We start from the raw sequence: 22,941 nt of genomic DNA on the forward strand, positions 1-22,941 counted from the left end.
TCCGCCTGAACCGAGAGCATTTTCTCCAGTTCAGCTTTACCCAAATCCTGTAGGCCAGTGTAACGCCTCATTTGAAAGCTAAGATCTACAAAACTCATCTAAATGGATCTTTTTCCTCACGTCACCAGATTTTTTTTCCATCTTTTTTTGGGGGGGTTTTCAACTAATTTGTGTAACTTTTTTGTATCCTTTTTTTCTTAATTTTTTTTCACTTTTTCTCAATTTTCTTTGGTCATTTTTCCGTCCATTTTTGTCACTTTTTGTCAAATTTTTATCACATTTTTGTCATTTTTTTCGTCCATTTTTTGTGACATTTTTTGTCAATTTTTTTTTGACATTTTTGTGACATTTTTTTGGCACTTTTCATCAACTTTTGTCATTTTTCGTCAAATGTTTGTACATTTTTTGTAACACTTTTGTCACATTTTATCATGTTTTTTGTCATTTTTTCGCCAAATTTTTTATCACATTTTTGTCACATTCTCGTATTTTTTTGTAATTTTTTTGTCAATTTTTGTAATTTTTTTGTCAAATTTTTATCACATTTTTGTCATTTTTTGTCACATTTTGTCATTTTTTTGTCATATTTTTGTCAATTTCTTGTGACATTTCTGCCACTTTTTCATCAATTTTTCGTCACTTTTTTGTCACATTTTCATAATTGTTTTCGTCTCAGTTTTGTTGCTATTTTCACACCTTTTTTTCAGAAGCTTTTGGATTGGGGTAAAGCCAAACTGGAGAAAAAGTGCTCGGTTCAGGTGGGAGTTAAGGGGTTAAAGACTCATCTTTTTGCGCGGGCTTTTAACACGAGCTGAGCATTTTTCACATTTTCTACTGTTTAATTTTTTACTTTTCTTGTCGTGTTATATTGTTGTGTTTTTTGTAGCAAAAGCCGAGCACTTTGGGGCAGTGATGACTGTTTATGTAAATGTGCTTTATAAATAAACTTGGCCTTAACCTTGACCTGGGCTGCCCCCTGGACTCTGTGGACTCTGTGAGGGACAGGAGGGTGTTAGCCAGGCTCACCTTTATCATGGACAACACCTCCCATCCACTGCACGGGACTGTAGAGGTGCTGAGCAGCTCTTTCAGTGGCAGACTGAGACACCCTCAGGTCCTTCATCCCCACTGCTGTCAGAATGAACAACAAGACTGTAAAGCAACGTGTACAAAAATCACTTATTGAAAACCTGCACTAGGACTGTAAACTTTGCACCTCGATATTCTACTTTTTAGAATCAGTTTTATCCTATTTTTTATCTTTTACTCATCGTACATAAGATGCCTCTTTTTTCTACTATTTAACTGTTTGCACATTTCCTGTCTGTTCTGCAAACCCTGAGTGAGATCAATAAAGGATTATCTTATCTTATCCGTTACTTGTTTGAGGCTTTTTTGTCACTTTTTTGTTGGTATTATGAGACTTTTTTTCAAGATTTCACACAGTTTTGAAAAGAACGTTGGCCTCCATTCTCGACACTCGTTGTTGACCAGTTTATTGGCAACTCGTTGGACATTTTCAGCTGATGTAACGGTCGTTGTCGGTCCTTTCTGTCTTTTGGACACTCTCCCTGTTTCCCTGAAGCATCCACCCACAATCATTGTCTTTCATTTCATGTATTAATGTATTTGAATGGGACAGTGCATATTAATGAACAGACAAGTAGTGCTGTAAATATGCCGGATTTAGCTCAATCCGCAGTCCCATAAAAAACAAGACAAGAACATACAAAATATAAAACATATAAGCCACAACACACAGCAGTTCATTACAGACAAAACAGGCAAGGACAACGAATACACAACACATAAAGTGCATCTCTTTCGTACGCCACTCCCCTCGTCCCGCCCACTCACACACCTGTACCTGCAAATATTTAAAAAATATGTTCCTGTCTAATGCCTCTTAATGGTCACACCTTTTGTTGGCAGAAAAGCCGTTCTTTCAGTTGTCTCTTAAATGAGACGTAGGTGCTGCTTTCTCTAACGGTCATGGGTCGGGCGTTCCAACTAGAACAAGCCTTAATGGAAACACCTCCGGATCTGTACCTCACAGCCCCCCCTGTACCTCACAGCCCCCCCTGACTGTTGATCAAGTGCTGGCCTCACAATTTCTTTTTTTTTAAATAAATTCCCGAAGAGGAGGCGGGGCCTGGTCATGCAGCACTCTATAAACAAGGCAATTCATGTTAAAACATTTTAGATTTTCAAAATTTCAAAATGTATATGTGTTTATTAGAGCACATATGTGAAAAGACTGGGTTTTTTGATCAAATCAACGTGCGATCAGTGTTCATTTTGTAAAGACTAAAATCTGACTTCACAAAATTGAAAAGAAAAGACTAAAATCTTCCAATCTTCACCGACAGTCTGAAAGAGCCTCATTTCATTTCCACTCACTACACAGATATGGACACATAATCCAGCTCCTTCCATTGCGCCCTCACTCACTCCACTGTGACCCTCCTTAACATCACCACATGCTTTTCACATAAAGAAGTTCCCTCGCTCCACTCTGTACAAATAAAACCAGCCTTTTCTCTGACCTCTCTCTTCTCCTCTCCCTCTTCAGCCTCTCTCTGTTCTCGGTCTCAAGGCCCTTATGGTCTGTGTCCTCTTTCTCTGTCCTCTCTCTGTCCTCGTGTGATGGACGACCTGCAGCGCCAGTCTGAGCTCGAGACCTTCACAGCTCTGTGCAGTTCAGCACCACGGACAGCGACAGTGAGAACGAGCAGCTCAGAACAGAGCGACAGGAATCATAGAAATACATTTATAGCCATCCTGCAAATCTGTACATTTTGTTTGCTGTCAAATCCCAGACCTGTTTGAACCATGAAGGAGTCTATCTGTGCGTATGCGGGGCTGTGATCTGCAAACAGGAGGCTCACAATCACAATATTCAAGCACATTTCCTCCAGTTAGGCTTTACCCAAATCTAAAAGCTTCTTGAAAATGCCACAAAAGATCAAACAAAGAAGTGACATTAAAAAAAAAAAAAAAAGTGTCAAAAATGTAACAAAAAAGTGTCAAAAATGTAAAAAAAAGTGTCAAAAATGTAAAAAAAAAAAAAGAAGTGACAAAACTGTAGCAAAAAAAGTGACAAAAATATAAAAAAAAGTGACAAAAATGTAACAAAAAGTGACAAAAATGTAACAAAAAGGGTCAAAAATGTAACAAAAATGTGTCAAAAATGTAAAAAAAAAAAGTGACAAAAATGTAACAAAAAAGTGTCAAAAATGTAACAAAAAAGTGACAAAAATGTAAAAAAAAAAGTGACAAAAATGTAACAAAAAAGTGTCAAAAATGTAGCAAAAAAGTGAAGTGCAAAAATGTACTTTATAAAAACTTCTAAAATGACGAAAAACTAACAACAAGATGACAGATTTTGGTAAAGCCAAACTCCGGTCCAGTCGGTGGCGGTAACGAGTCACGTCGTCACGTTATTTACCACAGAAGAAGACAGTCAGACGACAGCTACAGCTAACGCTAAGGCCTGTTTCACACCACACACGGATTCGTCAATATGTTGACAAGCTTTTTTTTTTTTTGCTTTTTTTTTAATAACAGAAAGAATACAAACTAATACAAACTCTCGCTGAGACTTGAACAAAGGCTAGGGGGCGAACAAGGCTCTCAAAACACAAAGCATCCAGAAAAGTAAAATATTTACAATAATGGAGCAAAATCTTTTAAAATAAAAGCAGTTTTGAAAGTTGGTGGCTGATCGTCCGTGCAGTTTTCCAGTCTTTTAGTGTTTTTAGGGAGCTGTAAAACATTTTAAATTCATTGATAAAGCAGGGAAAAGATGGCTTATTACCCCTCCATTTGCAGCAATGAATATGATATTTAGCTAAAAGCACAATAATATTAATGGCATCAGATAATGAAGGGCCCAAATTGTCCACATAGAGCAAAACGTGTGACATGTCTAAGGGGGGAATACTAAGCTTTAAATTAATCCAACTCCGGACATCATTCCAGAAAACATTTGAATAGTGACATTCAAAAAATAAATGACAAGTAGTTTCAACATCTTGGTTGCAGAAAGTACATGGGTCAACATCAAATTTAAATCTTCTTTCAAGAAATTGATTCACTGGGTATACATTATTTATTAATTTAAAATGAGTCTCCTTCACTTTAGGAGAAACTGGCCATTTAATAAAGGCAGAGTGTGCCTTGAGTTTTGCTTCGTGATTGACTGAACAGTCCAATTTCCTGAAAGAAGTTCCATTATAGTGATAAATTATTTGCCTCAGACACTTGTTGATGAACTTATTATTGCATTTGAAATCAATAAAATTATAGTCATTTATCTTCAATTTTGGCAGTGCAATTGTTACCTGAGAATACAAAAGTGTGTTTTGAATTAACTGAATCAAAGACTGTGGAATTGATTTACAAATTTTATCAAAAAATTTCCTTTCGCAAATTAGGTTATATTTGTCCACAAAATCAGAAAAATTTAGAAAATTACCATTTTTATCCAATAAGTCTCTTATAAAAATAATATTTTTCTCGAACCAGTTTTCTATGAATATAGATTTTCTATTGATTAAAATCGTTCTATTGTTCCACAGAGTTGAATTATGAGGCGAAAAATTATGACTAAATATCATTTTCCAAAAATAAAGTATTTGTTTGTGAAATTTTGAATTCGTTGACGAGCGAACCAGCCAGCGCCAGCATTCGCACGCCGCGCTTCAAGTGGCGCCCTGTTGTTCAGATGGGAAAGCTCTTGTGTGAACAGACAGCACGCCGAGGCGGCGCCGAGAGAAGCGGCTCGGGCGCTGCCGCCTCTGCTCCCAAAACCAAAAATGGAACTCGAGCACATTTCTTTCGCGTGTGGGCCGCGCAGCGAAGCGGCTTTCAACACCAAAATGTACAAAAATCCACTTTTATAAAGCAATTTCACGTCTATCCAATCGTGTACTTGGAATACATACGGAAATATACTGAAATATAACTTTGGCGTATTAATAACATCATTTTCCATGCCTACTTTTTTTAATTCTCTTTTTTATTGTGCTTAAAACACATTTTGCACGTTAAGGAGACGTATCAGTTCCTATCTTATAATTATTATAGTGTTGCTTTAGAATGAACCACGAGACGTTGTTTTGAGTCCAATACCACTCTAGGCGCTTCGCCCCCGCTCTGTGGCGGTGTGAATACATGTCGCTCGCCGCGAGGTAGTTCTGCCGCAAAGGGCGCTCGGCTCTGAGCTCGGCGTGCGGTGTGAAACAGGCCTAACACCTCTGCTCTCTGTCAACAACAGGCCCCCGGCTTCACTAGACCTGTTTGAACTGAGCATATCTCTATACAAATACAGATTTTTATGTATTTTAAAAGTTTGACAATTGTCCTGTATTTTTTACGGTAAAAAACTGGCAGCTGTGGTCGCCAGTTTTTTACTGTAAAATGTACAGATTTATTTTTTCAACAATACAGATTTTTATGTATTTTTTAAGTTTTTTACCGTAAATTGCATAAGAAATGGGTGTTAAATTGACAGCAGTAAACTGTAATAAAAACAAATGAGACAGTGCTTAACCTCTTAACTCCCGCCTGAACCGAGAGGATCTTTTTCCTCACGTCATCAGATTTTTTTTCCATAATTTTTTTGTTGGGTATTCAACTCATTTTTGTAACTTTTTAGTAATTTTTTGGTCATTTCTTGTCACTTTTGTCACATTTTTGTCTTTCTTTTTTTCCGGTAATTTTTTGGTAATTTTTTTGTCAAATTTTAATCACATTTTTATTAAAAAAAAAAAAAAAAAAAAAAGTCACATTTTGTCTATTTTTTTTTTTCAATTTCTTGTGACATTTTTGCCACTTTTTCATCAAATTTTCGTCACTTTTTGGTCAATGTTTCCTCACTTTTTGTGCCACTTTTCCATCATTGTTTTCGTCTCAGTTTTGTTGCTATTTTCTTTTGGACTGGGGTAAAGCCAAACTGGAGACAATGTGCTCGGTTCAGGTGGGAGTTAAGGGGTTAACTGTAAATTGAATAACAAGGATCCTGTATTTTTTGCAGTAAAAAAAAATGGCAACCCCAGCTGCCAGTTTTTTACCGTAAAATTTACAGATTTTTTTTTACAGCGTACAGGGAATGGCCTCTATATGTGGTTTCTTTATCACATACTGTACCTCTTATAAGGTGATGTTTAGTGGCCATTGGATGTATATTTGACTCCACAAAAAGCAAAAACAATACAATTTAGCATTCAAAATGCATTAAATTCTAATTAATCATACTTTGATTAATTTCCATCGGTCGATGTGAAGCTTCCAGATTGACTCACGGAGGAGTCAAAGTAGCCTACTTTTACTCAACTTGAAGAAGTCAGAAGTACTATGTGAGAAATCCACTCCGAGAAATACAGTTATTGCTATTCTAAAAGGCAAAAAAAAAAACAATAACTGTTATCCTTTTCAAAGTACTCCATCTAGTGGATGAAATAAAGATTACAGGGAGGTCATCAATGTCTTTATAATTTTACACACTCTTCCTTTTTTACATTTCTTAACCTCTTAACTCCCGCCTGAACCGAGAGCATTTTCTCCAGTTCAGCTTTACCCAAATCCTGTAGGCCAGTGTAACCCCTCATTTGAAAGCTAAGATCTACAAAACTCATCTAAATGGATCTTTTTCCTCACGTCATCAATTTTTTCCCCCATCTTTTCTTGGGGGGGATATTCAACTCATTTTGTAACTTTATTGTCTTTTTTTTTAATCAATTTTTTTGTCATTTTTTTGTTATTTTTTTGTAATTTTTTTGTCACATTTTTGTCACATTTTTTGTAATTTTTTGACATTTTTTGTCGCATTTTTGTCATTTTTTTGTCATTTTTTGTCATTTTTTTTGTCATTTTTTTGTCATTTTTTGTCACATTTTTGTCATTTTTTCGTCAAAGTTTTCTCACTTTTTTGTCACATCTTCATCATTGTTTTCGTCTCAGTTCTGTCGCTATTTTCACACCTCTTTTCCAGAAGCTTTTGGATTGGGGTAAAGCCAAACTGGAGAAAAATAATAAATCAGGGAAGTGCAGGTGATTTGATGAAGTGACACTGATACAGAAGTTATTACTGGTTGTATATTCTGAGGGGATGAAGGACCTGCGGAGGCTCCTCAGCTCCTGAAGAGAAATGCTGCAGAGCGAAGACTCCCGCCTTGTTAAAAAGAGTGACTTTGAGCTTTACAGACGAGGTCATAAACCGGACGACTCGAGCTCAGCATAAATCTGAGAAAGTGAGGATTGTGTTGAAAAGTGTAGGACATTTCGGTGTTAAAACTTTACAGCGGAGAGAGCGAGAGATGAGGTTTTGAGACTGAAGAGGCTGAAGAAAGAAACTCAGAACATAATAGAACAGAGTATTTATTTTTCCTTTTGTTTTCTTTAGGCTAGTAGTTAGTATAATTTACATTGAGATGAGAGGAGCAAGTGAAAAAGGACAGAAAAGCCCTCAGAGCAGAAACTTTTGAGAATTACTGTGGAACTAAGCAAAAATGACGACATTAAGGATTTTACTCAAATTTGAACGGTTATATCATAAGAAATTTGATAATTTAACTTTATTGCAGGTCATCAATGTGTACAGCAAGATACTTGAAGGATCTGAGCTGCTCAGTCACGACAGGGTCATGTTTTTGTGTGGAGGTCCTCACACCAGGAGATGAAGGAGTCTATGTGCGTATGTGGGGCTGTGATCTGCAAACAGGAGGCTCACAATCACAATAACTGAGCACATTTCCTCCAGTTAGGCTTTACCCAAATCTTAAAGCTTCTTGAAAATACCACAAAAGATCAAACAAAGAAGTGACTTTTAAAAAAAATATATGACAAAACAAGCATTAAAAACAAAAAAAACGACGACAACATAAGCAACAGCGCAAGGAAAAAGATCTTTTCAGATTAGTTTTGTAGGTCTTGGCTTTCAAATTACTAATGAAGCGTTATACTGGTGTATAGGCTTACAAAAAAGTAGCAAAAAAGTAACAAAAAGTGACAAATACACATAAAAAAATGACGAAAAGCGACAAAAAAGTAAAAAAAAAATGTAACAAAAAAGTGACAAAAATGAAATAAAAAAGCAGAAAAAATGTAACAAAAAAGTGACAAAAATGTAGTAAAAAAGTGACAGAAATATAACAAAAAGGCGTCAAAAATGTTACAAAAAAGAGACCAAAATGTAACAAAAAAGTGACAAAAATTGTATAAAAAAGTGACAAAAATGTAACAAAAAAATAGTAAAAAATGTAACCAAAAAGTGACAAAAATTGAACAAAAAGCGACAAAAACATATTACAAAAGCTAGCAAAAAAGTGACAAAAATGTAACAAAAAGTGTAAAAAATGTAACGAAAAAGTGACAAAAATGTGACAAAAAAGCGAAAAACTTAGCAAAAATGTACTTGAAAAAAATGACAGCAAGATGACAGATTTTGGTAAAGCCGAACTGGAGAAAATGTGCTCGGTTCATGTGGGGGGTAAGAGGTTAATAACGGTACAGTCATAGATATATACAGTACGTACGCCATGTTCCATCCGGTCCAGTCGGCGGCGGTAACGAGTCACGTCATTTACCACAGAAGAAGACAGTCAGACGACAGCTACAGCTAACGCTAACACCTCTGCTCTCTGTCAACAACATGCCCCCGGCTTCACTAAAGCCTTACACCTTTGACTATTTACGCATCCGGCTTTTCATGAGTGCGAATATCTAAAATGGGACGGTTAGAGACGCCCAGGTAGTGAGAAAATCCCGGTGCTGAAAGCGGAAGAGCGTCCCGAGCTGTTTGCTAACGGCTAACTGCTAACCCCGTGAAGATGGCGATTGTGTCTGGCTCCTGCGGCAGAGTAAACGGCGCCACGAACGGCCTGTCGCAGCCCATGGTGGTGGTGTGGGAGTGGCAGGACGACCAGGGCTTCTGGAGGCCCTACAGCGGACAGGTCAGCGCCTACATCGAGCGCTGTCTGTCCCCGCGGGGCCAGAGGTTAGCGGGAGCCGGCGTCACCAGCATCTGCCTGGGACAGTCCGACCCCAGCCTGGCGCAGTACCTCATCGACATCCCGGGCCTCAAGCAGTTTCGGCAGGACACAGGTGAAGGATGTCCCCCTGCGTGTGTTTACAGGGGAGTCAATCTGTCTGAACCTGACGGGGCCATGACTCACCCGACAGGCCCAAGTCTTTATTTACTTCAGAAATAATGCCTCGTGCACATAGTTAGATGTTGAAAGCTTGGCTGCTGCGTGTCCTGGTAGAGCATTTCAACCAAACAGTGTAGTGTTACGCCCATAGATTTGTGAAATAAGATAAGAGTTTATCAAACCCACAGTCTCTGGGGAAGGTAGAAACAGGAAGTAGATCTAATGTGCTTGAACTGTTGCTAACATCTATGTTTCGTTCCAGGGAAAACGCGCTCCATTCGACGGTCTCTGTTCGCTCAGTCGTCAGGCCTGGGCAGCGGAGTTTTCTGGGAATGGGCCAACGATGAGGGGACTTGGACTCCGTATGAGACCCGGACTTCCATCCTGCTGGAGCACAGTTACCAGGCGCGCCAGGGCACGGCCGACCTGTCCTCGCACGGATATAACTACATCGTGGACCTCACTTCCCTCACGCAGGTCAACAAATCAACTGGGTTCAGGCGCCAGGTGCGTCGCCAGTGCAACCTCCCGTTCCCTCTGGCCTCCTCTGGGGTGTCCCCTGGCGTCTCCTCTGGGACCTCGTCAGGAGCCTCCCCTGGCCTGTCTTCTGGACTGTCGTCTGGATCCTCGTCTGGACTCTACTCTGCCGCCTCTGCGGCCCCCTCCTCCGGGCCCCCGTCTGTCCCCTCGGGTCTCTCCTCCGGGCCCCCCTCTGTCCCCTCGGGTCCAGCCTCTCTGTTCGCAGGGGCCTCTGGTGTCCCGCCGTCTCTGGCCTGTTCCTGTCAGCAGTGTCTGAGTCACAGCAGCACGGGGCCCATGTCCAATCGCTCGCGCCACTCCTTTTCTTCAGGCAGCCTGAACCGGCCCAGTCTGCAGAGCGGTGGACGAGCTGCAGCCGCTCACCCCACGTCTGTGTACTCCCCTTACCCCCGGAGGCCTCTGTCTGTGGGCAGCATGTCCTGGGGCAGCCCCTGGCTCCCGCCTACGACTGCAGCTCATCTGTCTGCACCCCCTCTGTCCAGCTCCTCCAACGGCCTCAGGTCAGTCCTCCTACACTTACATCTGAAATCTGTACCTCTGAATTTCCTCTGACACGTCCTGTTGGCCGATCTGAACCTTTCCCCTGACACTCGAAACACCTTTTGAAGATGTTGTTTGTTGAGGGATCTCAAACCTGTTTTGTCTTCTCTCTTCACAGCGTTCCTTCACTTTCAGTGCATCTCAACGGCTCGACCAGTGTGAGCTCTGCTCTGGCAGGTAAATTCAGTCACTGCTTCATACAGCCATAATCACACTCACTACCTTCTACATTGAAACAGTAGCTTTCTCTGAGGGGTTTTGTTGTAAAGAAAAGGAGCCAATAACTTCAAGAAAAGGTATTGGAAATATTACAGTGACCAACGCCAGGCAAATTAAACAGCAATGTTGCTTTTCTTATTTCATTTTTTACAAATAGTTTTGTTTCAAACTAAAGCCGTGATATGTATGATGGGCAATTTGACACTTCTTCTTTGTCTTGTTCACTCTCTCGGCGCTCAGCAGAGAGAGCAGACACGAGAGTGTGAATGCATTTTTCCAGTGGTTGATTGGTCTCTGCTGAGAGTTTGTCTCAATGGGCAGCTCTTACGAAGCGCTCTGTGGCACTGGCGGCTCCAAAGCAAAGAGCGTCTGCACTGGAGCCTCCTCACTCTCAAGTCCACTGTGAATGCTGTAGTAACGATGCACAATTATTCTTTTTTTGTTCTGACATGGGCCAGATCATGTGTTCCTCTGCAGTACTTACGCAGTGATGACATGTATGTGCCTGTGTGCGTGTCTTATATTCCTGCTTTTCCTCCACGTTTATCCAACACTGCTCCTGACACTTGAACACACCTGGTGATACTTGAGTGTCCTTTGGGAGGGGGGGGGGGCGGGTCCTCCATGTCTCCTGCCGCTGTTCACTCTATTTACTTCCAAAGTGACTTGCTGCATGTTTAGTCCTGTTTTAACGTCACGCCTGTCGCACCTGCTGTAATGTCATCATTGTCCTGCTCGTCCAGATGGAGGCCACGACAACCTCCATACCTGGTGTGTAGTAGATACATGAGAAGGCGAGTACTTGGACCGAGGCGTGAGGGATACACGCGTGTTATGTGGAACCACTGCTGTATGCCTCTCAGTAATGCAGAATATTTAAACAGGGATGAGAAATAAAGACAACATAGAATCCTTTTTATCGACGAGAGGGGGACATGGTCCGCCCCTGCCGTCCTGACTGTTCCCTCGCTTTGGAGAGATTGACAACATATGTGCAAGAAACGTCACTTGAGACTTAAAGTCTTTAATCCAAAGCCTTAAGTCACAATCTGCTGCCTGAACTCGCTCACACATTTCAAAGACGGTGTTTGTTTGGGCCGAAATTTAGGAATCTGAGTGACCCGCACATGCGCAGTCGAGATGGGCATTCGGCTTATTGAAAGACTTGTTTGGAGGAGGAGTGTTTAGCGTTCAGGTTTGAGCTGGTCTCTGTGGGCGGGGCTTAGTGCTAGGACTCTGTGACCCTGAGCTGGTCTCTGTGGGCGGGACTTAGTGTCAGGACTCTGTGACCCTCAGCTTGTCTCTGTGGGCGGGACTTAGCATCAGGACTCTGTGACCCGCAGCTTGTCTCTGTGGGCGGGACTTAGCGTCAGGACTCTGTGACCCGCAGCTTGTCTCTGTGGGCGGGACTTAGCGTCAGGACTCTGTGACCCTGAGCTGGTCTCTGTGGGCGGGACTTAGTGTCAGGACTCTGACCCTGAGCTGGGCTTTGTGGGCGGGACTTAGGGTCAGGACTCTGTGACCCTGAGCTGGGCTCTGTGGGCGGGGCTTATGGTCAGGACTCTGTGACCCGCAGCTTGTCTCTGTGGGCGGGACTTAGCATCAGGACTCTGTGACCCGCAGCTTGTCTCTGTGGGCGGGACTTAGCGTCAGGACTCTGTGACCCTGAGCTGGTCTCTGTGGGCGGGACTTAGTGTCAGGACTCTGTGACCCTGAGCTGGTCTCTGTGGGCGGGGCTTAGTGTTAGGACTCTGTGACCCTGAGCTGGTCTCTGTGGGCGGGACTTAGCGTCAGGACTCTGTGACCCTGAGCTGGGCTCTGTGGGCGGGGCTTAGTGTCAGGACTCTGTGACCCTGAGCTGGTCTCTGTGGGCGGGGCTTAGGACACTGTGACCCTGAGCTGGTCTCTGTGGCCGGGACTTGGTGTCAGGACTCTGTGACCCTGAGCTGGTCTCTGTCTGTGGGCGGGGCTTAGTGTCAGGACTCTCTGACCCTGAGCTGGTCTCTGTGGGCGGGACTTAGTGTCAGGACTCTGTGACCCTGAGCTGGTCTCTGTGGGCGGGGCTTAGGACACTGTGACCCTGAGCTGGTCTCTGTGGGCGGGACTTGGTGTCAGGACTCTGTGACCCTGAGCTGGTCTCTGTCTGTGGGCGGGGCTTAGTGTCAGGACTCTGTGACCCTGAGCTGGTCTCTGTGGGCGGGACTTAGGACTCTGTGCCCCTCCCCTCTGTGTGGATGTACAGTGTAGTGCGTCTCAGAGCAGGTTCTCCTTGCTCGTGGCCGCGGTCAGAGTCTTGTGGGAGTTTGTCATTGTAACATTTCTCATTGTGCTGCTCTGTTCCTCCTCTTCATATCACCGCCGGCTCTCACCACACTTGCCCCCCCCCCCCGCCCTCCCTCTCCATCCCACGCTCCAGGCATGGCCTCCATTTTGATGTCGGCGGTGGGCCTCGGTGTGCGCTGGGGCGGCGCGGCCCCGCCTCAGCAGCCTCCTCCTCCTCCCGCCGCGCTCCAGCCTCCGGCGCCGCCCCGCTCTGGGCCAGTACCTGCCCTCCCCCCCGCCTGCCGGCCCAGCCAGCCCCACGGCAGCACTTCCCACAGAAGTGCAAAGAGGCAGCTGAGGAGAGGTAGCTCCACTGCACGGCCTCGCGCTCACGCTCCAACCGCCATCATCACCGCATCACTCACCGCCCAAACCGAGCCAGGGATCAGATCTAACGATGGAAACGAACCTGCCGGACGCATCGTTAGCTTTGAGAGCGGATCAGTGTGAAGCAATCCTTGTAAACGCCATTGTTTGCATCTTTAACCCCCGCCTTAACCGAGCACACGGCATTACCTAAAGCTAAGAACATCAATATAACGACGAAAACGAGGAGGAAAACGCAACAAAAAAGCAGAAGAAGAGCGACAGAAATATGCCAGAAAAGCAACAATAACATGATTGAAGAGTGATGAAAAAGCAACATTAACCTCTTAACTCCAGCCTGAACAGAGAGGATCTTTTTCCTCACGTCATCAGATTTTTTTTCCATCATTTTTTTGTTGGGTGTTCAACTCATTTTTGTAACTTTTTTGTCATTTTTTCGTAAATTTTTATTTATTTTTTTGTCAAATTTTTATCACATTTTTGTAACTTTTTTGTCATTTTTTCGTCAATTTTTATTTATTTTTTTGTCAAATTTTTATCACATTTTTGTAACTTTTTTGTCATTTTTTCGTCAATTTTTATTTATTTTTTTGTCAAATTTTTATCACATTTTTGTAATTTTTTTGTCACATTTTTGTCATTTTTTCGTTAATTTTTTATCACTTTTTTTTGTCATTTTTTTGTCACATTTTGTTCATTTTTTTTTGTTATTTTTTGTCACATTTTTTTCATTTTTTATCACATTTTTGTCATTTTTTATCACATTTTTTTCATTTTTTTGGCAAATTTTTATCATATTTTTGTCACATTTTTTTTCATTTTTTGTCACATTTTGGTCATTTTTTTGTCACATTTTTGTCATTTTGTCTTCAATTTTTTGTCAATTTCTTGTGACATTTTTGTGACATTTTTGCCACTTTTTCATCAATTTTTCGTCACTTTTTTGTCACATTTCCGTCATTGTTTTCGTCTCAGTTTTGTTGCTATTTTCGCACCTTTTTTCCAGAAGCTTTTGGACTGGGGTAAAGCCAAACTGGAGAAAATGTGCTCGGTTCAGGTGGGAGTTAAGGGGTTAAGCAGCTGCACTGCCTCGTTTTCTCCGTGTTTCATTTCTCCCTCATCACTGCGGTAAATTATATTGGAGATCTGCGGAAATAACACGCCTAGCACATGCCTGTATAAGAGCCGTGATGTGGCAAAAGTGCACGTTGTCTTTTCATGTTTTATCTGATCCGTTTTGAGGAAATGAAATTATAATAACGGGACTTAAGTGACAGTTTTTTCACCTTCTAGAACAAAAAAGGTATTGTATTAAGATTTATCTCAATATTGAAGACAGTTTAAGGTTTTTCATGCATGTTTTTGCTCTCATTCTGTTTCCTGCTCGTCATCCTCACGCTCTTCATCTGTGTTTTGGACTTCCCGCCCCGTGAACGTGTTTGAATGCTGTCGTTTTGAGCCCATTGTTCGTTCTTTCACGCGTCTCTTGAGTGAAGCTGAAAACCAAAACCTCGACCGCTTTGTGTTTCAGCGCCGCGGTCTGAGGAGGTGATCCAGCGCTACATGGAGCCCGTGGTGGGAGTCCCCGAGGAGGTACAGACACATGCACACAGAGACATGCCTTAACTTACCTTAACCGTAACCTAAATGACACAAACATACAGGATTATGAAGTTTATTTACAACCTAACCCCCACCATTCTCCAGTTTGGCTTCTTTAAAGAGGGGGTATTATGCTTTTTTCAATCACATAGCACCAGTCTATATCACACTACAATGATGACCAAACCTTCTGTTGGTCTGTAAATGCAGTGAATTAGAATAACTGCCTTGTATAAAATTGCTCTCTCAAAATGCCCGTCCAAAAGCTTCTGGAAACAAGCTGTGGAAAAAGCAACAAAACTGAGACGAAAACAATGATGGAAATTTGACAAAAAAGTGAGAAAACATTGACAAAAATGTCACAAAAAATTGACGAAAAAATGACAAAAATGTCACAAAAAAATGACCAAAATGCAACAAAAAATTACAAAAATTTGATAAAAAATTACAAAAATGTGACAAAAAAAATACAAAAATGTGATTAAAATTTGACCCAAAAAATGGACCAAAAATTACCCAAAAATGTGACAAAAATGTGATAAAAAATGGACGAAAAACCAAAACAAAAATGTGACAAAAAATGACAAAAAAATGACAAAAAAGTTACAAAAATGAGTTGAATACCCAACAAAAAAAAAATGAAAAAAAAAAATACTGTCAATACACCCGATTAGGTCATATATTATGTACAACACTGGCATTTGAAAGAAGTGCACTGGGACAAGAATAGTTTTAAGGAAAGAAATGACATAAATTTACTTGAATTAACAGATTAAATCTAAGGTTTGAACAGATTTGGTCTGGTCTTAGACAAGATAGTAGTAGTTCTCTTAATTCAGATAATTTTGTGTCATAGCATTTGTATCTTGGATTAGTTCAAACCGACTCAAATTCAACATAGAAGAACTTTAATTCAAGCAATTTTAAGTCATTTATCTCATTTAAGATGGTCATTTTTCCAGTGTTGTGCTTTTCTTTGGGCTAATAATCAGTGGCTTCGGCCCTCGGTTTATCTGCAATGAATATGAATATGAATGAATATTGAAATTGTGAAGATTCAGTGCGCCGGACAAATGCGTAAAATCCAATCTCAGTCATAATCCACCTCAAAAGCTTTGTTTCCAGTCAAGTCCAAGTGTAATATTGTCCAGGAACATCCCAAACATGAGCCTCAGATCAAACACGCTGCTGTGAGTGTTTTAGCTCCGGGTATGGAAAGCAAAACTGAAACTCATCATTGCCTATTATATTCTGAGAGCATAAATACTGCCAAAGGAAGAACTTTTGGTCACTTTATTTCAAAACCGACTTTTGTTTATATTGTATTTGCGCCGTGATGCACCGTGAACTGTACCGAACCGTGAGAGAGCTGAACCGTTACACCCCTAGAACATGAGGACGAAAATGCAACACATAAAGTGACAAAGCTTGAAAAAAACGTCTGGAAACATGAGAAAAGAATAGAATGGCTTATTAACCTGTTACCACCCGCCTAAACCAAATGCATTCTGTCCTCTTTGGCCATTATATAGGCCTGTGTAGCACCTCATTTGAAATGTATTTATTTATTTATTTTTAAATTTTTGTCACATTTTTGTTGAGTTTTTGTCACATTTTAGTTGAATTTTTGTTGAATTTTTGTCGCATTTTTGTTGAATTTTTGTCACATTTTTGTTGAATTTTTGTCACTTTTTGGTTGAGTTTTTGTCACATTTTTGTGGAATTTTTGTCACATTTTTGTGGAATTTTTGTCACTTTTTGGTTGAATTTTTCTCACTTTTAGGTTGAGTTTTTGTCACATTTTTGTTGAATTTTTTTCCCTTTTTTGTTGAATTTTTGGTTGATTGATTTTTTGTGGCTGTTTTGGTGCTTTTTTCCCAAGAAGCTTTTTGATTGGGGTAAAGCCAAACTGGAGAAAATGGAATCCGTTCAGGTGGGAGTTAAGAGGTTAAGACCGTGGAATATAAATTAAATAGTAGTAAAATCCCCTAATAGTTAATGTGATGATGTACAAACATGCAGCACCGATATGAAACCGTAAAAGCCAGTTCTTTCTGTTCTAAATCCAGCCGCTGTTGTTTCAGGACTGCATCATCTGCATGGACCAGCTCTCCAATCCTTCCACGTACGAAATCCCAGCCAAAGAAGAGCGGTGCCCCGTGATCGAGCCTGGCACCGTGGGCAAGTTCATCAAGTGCGGGCACACGCTGCACATGCTCTGCATGCTGGCCATGTACAACAACGGCACCAAGGTACGACCTCTGCACACACGGGACACGCGGGACACACGGGACAAGGGCGCAGAGAGGCGGCGGGAACATCGAGCGTTCAGTTTCCTCTGTAGAAATCACAGAAATGTCCTTAGCTCTGGGCCTGTTCCTACAAATGCACTAACGGCTCCCGGACCTGTTTTTAAATGACTTTCCATCCCCCATACAAATGAATAGAGCTCCACAGTCCCGCCCCAAGTAAAACTCCCCTTGCTTTGAGACTGAATTGATTTGGAATAAAGTCTTTAACTCTGTAACTTCTTAGCTTGGGCTGAATCCAGCGCTGTGGTTATAAAGCGACCGCAAAGTCAGATGCAGGTGAAAAAAGCACGTATGAGATCGATCTAGTTTAACTGCGAGCCTTCGTCCTAGAACTACATTACCCAGGATGCTCGGGAGTCCCATGATCTACTACGAGGCTTTTGATTGGTGGAGCTTCACGTTCCCACACGTGTTTATTTATTGTAATGTAGAAAACACATTATAAATAATGTATTCAAACATAATGCAGGCAGAGAGTTGACGTTTTATCCATATCTAACACTGAGAGTAAGAAAAACGTCAGATGGATCAAAAAAATGTTCCCAACGATCCAATATTCAGACTGTTTAATAGTGAAATAATATAGAACTTTTGTCTGCAAAGTAAAAGAAACTGGCCGTGTTTGCTGAAAACCTTGTTGCCTTGACCAACGGGCGCGATGTGGCAATGGTTCTTGGGATACGGAGTTTCTATAGTCAGGAAGTGAATGATGTCACAGCCTTGTACCTTTGCCTTTTCTTCAACATTATGTCGTCTTCTTTTTGGATTGAAATGAAACATTTTATGGTCACGAATTGCTACATAGCTGATTAGCTTTTGCGGCGACGTTAAACTCTTAATATTTGAATTTTTGGAAAATCGACGGTCGTGTAGACAGGGATATTTTGCTTCCGGAGCAACAAGACCGCAAGGGGCGGGACTGTGGAGCTCTATAGGGCCCTTACTATCGAATGGGAGGTTTGTTTTGTCCTTTTCATGGCATTTATAGAATTTCTGCAGTTTCATTATCACCAATTTGTATCTAAAGTAAAAAAAAAAAAGAAGCAAAATCATCGGTAAATTGTGTTTTAGCAAAGATTGTGTCTACTGTGTGAAATGCACTTTAATATTTGTAAGGTTTGCTCCTCGTGGTATTTCTCTTTCTCACTCCTGTCGGATTCATTGAGCTTTGAACCCAACAAACACGTCTGAATTAGGATGAGGAGTGTTTTTCTGACTAGCTCATTTAAAAGCTAAACAAAATATCAATATATCAACCAAAAAGGGTAAAAGTACATGACATGTGGAGTAAAGGCAGGTCATTTCACTGATGGAAAGTTCGGCTTCTGCCCTAAAGACTTGAGTAAAGGAATCCAGGAGGTTCCCTGAAAGCTTTCACTGACAGTATCAGAGACTTCAGACCCCGTGTTTATTGATGTAAATGTTGTGGATGTTTTGTGGACACTCTGTTTCTGCCTCCGATCCGACTCGTGTCCTGCGTTTTCAGGACGGCAGCCTGCAGTGTCCCTCGTGTAAGACAATCTACGGAGAGAAGACGGGCACCCAGCCCAAGGGCAAGATGGAGATTTACAGCATCTCTCAGTCTGTGCCCGGGCACCCCGACTGTGGCACCATCCAGATCATCTACAGCATACCTCCAGGCATCCAGGTGCGGCTCAATCTCTCCCCCTGCTGGCCTCAAGGAGAGCTTCCACAGCCCATTAGAAAACATTACACTTTAACCTCTGAACTCCCGCCTGAACCGAGAGGATCTTTTTCCTCACGTCATCACATTTTTTTCCCATCATTTTTTTGTTGGATATTCAACTCATTTTTGTAACTTTTTTGTCACATTTTTGTCATTTTTTTAATCAAATTTTTATCTTTTTTTTTGTCACATTTTTGTCATTTTTTCGTCAATTTTTTATCATTTTTTGTCACATTTTCGTTATTTTTTTGTTAAATTTTTATCACATTTTTGTCAATTTTTTTTGTCATTTTTTCCTCATTTTTTTTCTTTTTTTTCACATTTTTATCATTTTTTGGTCACATTTTTTCAAATTTTTATCACATTTTTGTAATTTTTTTGACAATTTTTGTTGATTTTTTCGTAAGTTTTTTATCAAATTTTTATCATTTTTTTGTCACATTTTTGTTATTTTTTTTGTTACATTTTTATCACATTTTTGTCATTTTTTCGTCTATTTTTTATAATTTTTTTATCAATTTTTTGTCACATTTTTGTCATTTTTTTCTCATATTTTTTCTCATATTTTTGTCATTTTTTGTCACATTTTCTAATCATTTTTTGGTCACATTTCTGTCATTTTTTGTCACATTTTTTATCATTTTTTGGTCACATTTTGGTCACATTTTGTAATTTTTTTGTCACATTTGTCATTTTTTGGTCACATTTTTGTCATTTTTTTGTAAATTTATTGTGACATTTTTGCCACTTTTTCATCAATTTTTCATCAATTTTCATCAATGTTTTCTCACTTTTTTGTCACATTTCCATCATTGTTTTCGTCTCAGTTTTGTTGCCATTTTCACAGCTTTTTTCCAGAAGCTTTTGGATTGGGGTAAAGCCAAACTGGAGAAAATGTGCTCGGTTCAGGTGGGAGTTAAGGGGTTAATGGCTGATGAGGCTTTTGTTTTTAGGGACTTTATTTAGGGGTGTTTCCTTTTGTTGCTGAGGTGTTTGGAAAACTCCTGAATGAATGAAAGTCTGACCAGTTTGACAGAGCAGATGGTTTAAGTCGGATGATGTGTTTTGCTGTGACCTCGCTCTGTCCTGACCTCTGGATCTGACTTCAGGGTCCGGAGCATCCGAACCCCGGGCAGCCGTTCACCTGCAGAGGCTTCCCCCGATTCTGCTTCCTCCCGGACAACCACAAGGGCCGCAAGGTAAAGTCTCTGAGCCCGTCATCGGTTCAGGTTTCCAGTTTACTTTACTTAGTTTGACTTGACCTAAACCTCAGTTAGTACCAAACATAACCAAACGTAAAGGAATAAAGTCTGACCTGAAGAGATTGTCAGACTTTTTCAATCAATCAATAAAAATGTATTTATAAAGCCCTTTACAACACTCAAAGTGACCAAAAATATGCAACAACAATAAAAATCAATCAAATAAAAACATAAAGTAGATGAAATGTAACCACATTACTGAGTTTTAAAAGTCAGTCTGAATAAATAGGTGTTAAGCCAGGCTTTAACCTCTTAACTCCCACCTGAACGGATCCCATTTTAACCAGTTTGACTTTAATCAAAAAGCTTCTTGGGGAAAAAAGCACCAAAACAGCCACAAAATGAGAAGAAAACAAGGATGTAAATGCAACAAAAAAATGACACAAATTCAACAAAAATGTGACAAAAAATCAACAAAAATGTGACAAAAATACAACTAAAAAATGACAAAAATTCAACAAAAATGTGACAAAAATTCAACAAAAATGTGACACAAATTCAACCAAAATGTGACAAAAATTCAATAAAAATGTGACAAAAAATCAACAAAAATGTGACAAAAATTCAACCAAAAAGTGACAAAAATTCAACCAAAAAGTGACAAAAATTCAACCAAAAAGTGACAAAAATTCAATAAAAATGTGACACAAATTCAACAAAAATGTGACAAAAATTCAACAAAAATGTGACAAAAATTCAACCAAAAAGTGACAAAAATTCAATAAAAATGTGACAAAAATTCAACAAAAATGTGACAAAAATTCAACCAAAAAGTGACAAAAATTCAATAAAAATTCAACAAAAATGTGACCAAAAAAAAAAGGTGACACAACACAGCAACAACGCGAGGAAAAAGATCAGTTTTGTGGGTCTTAGCTTTCAAATGAGGTGCTAAACAGGCCTATATAATGGCCAAAGAGGACAGAATGCATTTGGTTTAGGCGGGTGGTAACAGGTTAAAAATGCCGAGTCAGAGATGGTACGTTTGTCGGGGGGGTCTTGTTCCAGATTCTGGGCCCGGCGTCTGCAAAGGCTCGACTTTTTGCCCTTTCACTTTCCATATTAGTTTTTGCCTCCGTGTCTATTTTCTTTATTCTAGAGTTAGAAGTTTTATGGAAAAAATAATGAAGCTGTTTGCTTGGTTGTTTTACGCAGCCCACATGTACGACGACCAGACGGATTCCTGAGAACTGCGTTAAAATAAAGTACACACTTGGTGAATACAGATGGACACAAAAGGGCCAAAAGCTCGTCTTTGTATCGAAAACTACCTAGACACGTTTCCTCTGTCTTTGGGAGATATTTCAGTGTCAAACCATCAAATCAGATGCTGCAGTTTATACATGTCTGTAAAGAAGAACCTTCAGCCATGTTAATTCCCTGTTTTCTCCCATCAATTCCCATAATTTCCTGTTAATTTCTCATGAAAATTCCTGCATTTTTGCAAATCCTACTCATATTCTCAGCTTCATGTTTCCTCTCTCATATAGACTCAATTAAAAACATGTTCCTTTGAAAGTGCATTTAAACTCACTGCCAAAGTTTGTAATGGAGGTTTTTGTGTTTTTAGTTCTTTCTTCTCATTATTGTTCAGTTTTTTTTATTGAACAAAACCATTACTTTGACTAAAATGACTGAAACGCAGTGGTCCATATAACCTGATTTATTCCGGGCCGTGAGTTTAACCCCTTAACTCCCACCTGAACCGAGCACTTTTTCTCCAGTTTGGCTTTACCCCAGTCCAAAAGCTTCTGGAAAAAAGCTGTGAAAATAGCAACAAAACTGAGACGAAAACAATGATGGAAATGTGACAAAAAAGTGAGAAAACATTGACAAAAAAAGTGACGAAAAATTGATGAAAAAGTGGCAAAAATGTGACAAAAATGTTACGAAATGTGACAAAAAAATTACAAAAATGTGATTAAAATTTGACAAAAAAATCACCAAAATGTAACAAAAAATGACAAAAAATTGATAAAAAAAATTGACGAAAAAATGAAAAACGTGACAAAAAAATTACAAAAATGTGACAAAAAAATTACAAAAATATGACAAAAATTTGATAAAAAGTTGACTTTTTTTTTTTTTAAATGTGACAAAAAATGACCAAAATGTAACAAAAGACAAAAATTTGATAAAAAATTGACGAAAAAATGAAAAAAATGACAAAAAAATGACAACAATGTGACAAAATATGACAAAAAATTGGTAAAAATGTGACAAAAAAATTGACAAAAAATGTTTTAAAAAATTGGTGAAAAAATTGACGAAAAAATGTGACAAAAAATGACAAAAATGTTACGAAATGTGACAAAAATGTGATTAAAATTTGACAAAAAAAAATCACAAAAATGTGACAAAAAATGACAAAAAGTTACAAAAATGAGTTGAATACCCATCAAAAAAAATGCTGGAAAAAATAATCTGATGACGTGAGGAAAAAGCTCCTCTCGGTTGAGTTAAGAGGTTAAATGGTTAAAAAGCCGTGTGGTGTTTGTCTGCAGGTGCTGGAGCTGCTGAAAGTGGCCTGGATGCGGCGCCTGATCTTCACCGTGGGCACCTCCAGCACCACGGGAGAACCCGACACCGTGGTGTGGAACGGCATCCACCACAAAACCGAGATGATGTCCAACCTGTCCGGGCACGGCTTCCCCGACCCCAACTATCTGGACAATGTCCTGTCCGAGCTGGCCTCCCAGGGCGTCACAGAGGACTGCCTGAAGCCGCACCGCTGAGGCCCCCGGGGGGGTCCAGGGGGGGGGCCTGGGTGGGGGTGGGTGGGGGGGGGGGGGACCGACCACAAGCACTTTAGCATCACGTTTAGCTCCGCACCACTGGGACCGTCTGTCAAACTCGCTTCTATGTGATTAGTCTGTTAGTCCAACACGAGCGGGAAACGTCCTGACCAGAGATCGATTCTTCAGTCCTCACCCCTTCAGCCTTTGAGTAAAGTTCCTTCTGTCTCCAAGAGCTTTTTC

At 40.3% G+C, this 22,941-nt stretch overlaps 2 protein-coding genes across 3 annotated transcripts in view; one reads left to right on the forward strand and one right to left on the reverse strand.

Moving 5' to 3' along the window:
* clip2 (CAP-GLY domain containing linker protein 2) overlaps positions 1-22,941 on the reverse strand; it is a 317,314-nt gene that overhangs the window by 163,339 nt on the left and 131,034 nt on the right. The window lies entirely within an intron of this gene.
* dtx2 (deltex 2, E3 ubiquitin ligase) lies at positions 8,595-22,719 on the forward strand. Of its 2 annotated transcripts, XM_079567023.1 has the most exons (9): positions 8,595-9,105; positions 9,415-10,192; positions 10,351-10,409; positions 12,868-13,077; positions 14,632-14,693; positions 16,787-16,954; positions 18,501-18,662; positions 19,811-19,900; positions 22,468-22,719. In XM_079567023.1, exons 1-9 carry the CDS (start codon positions 8,832-8,834, stop codon positions 22,696-22,698), a joined length of 2,034 nt encoding a protein of 677 aa, XP_079423149.1. In that variant the 5' UTR covers positions 8,595-8,831; the 3' UTR covers positions 22,699-22,719. The 2 variants fall into 2 exon arrangements, with proteins under 2 accessions (XP_079423149.1, XP_079423150.1); XM_079567024.1 differs by lacking the exon at positions 12,868-13,077.

The sequence above is a fragment of the Gobius niger genome, assembly GCF_951799975.1.
Source record: "Gobius niger genome assembly, chromosome: 11".
NCBI lineage: Eukaryota > Metazoa > Chordata > Actinopteri > Gobiiformes > Gobiidae > Gobius > Gobius niger.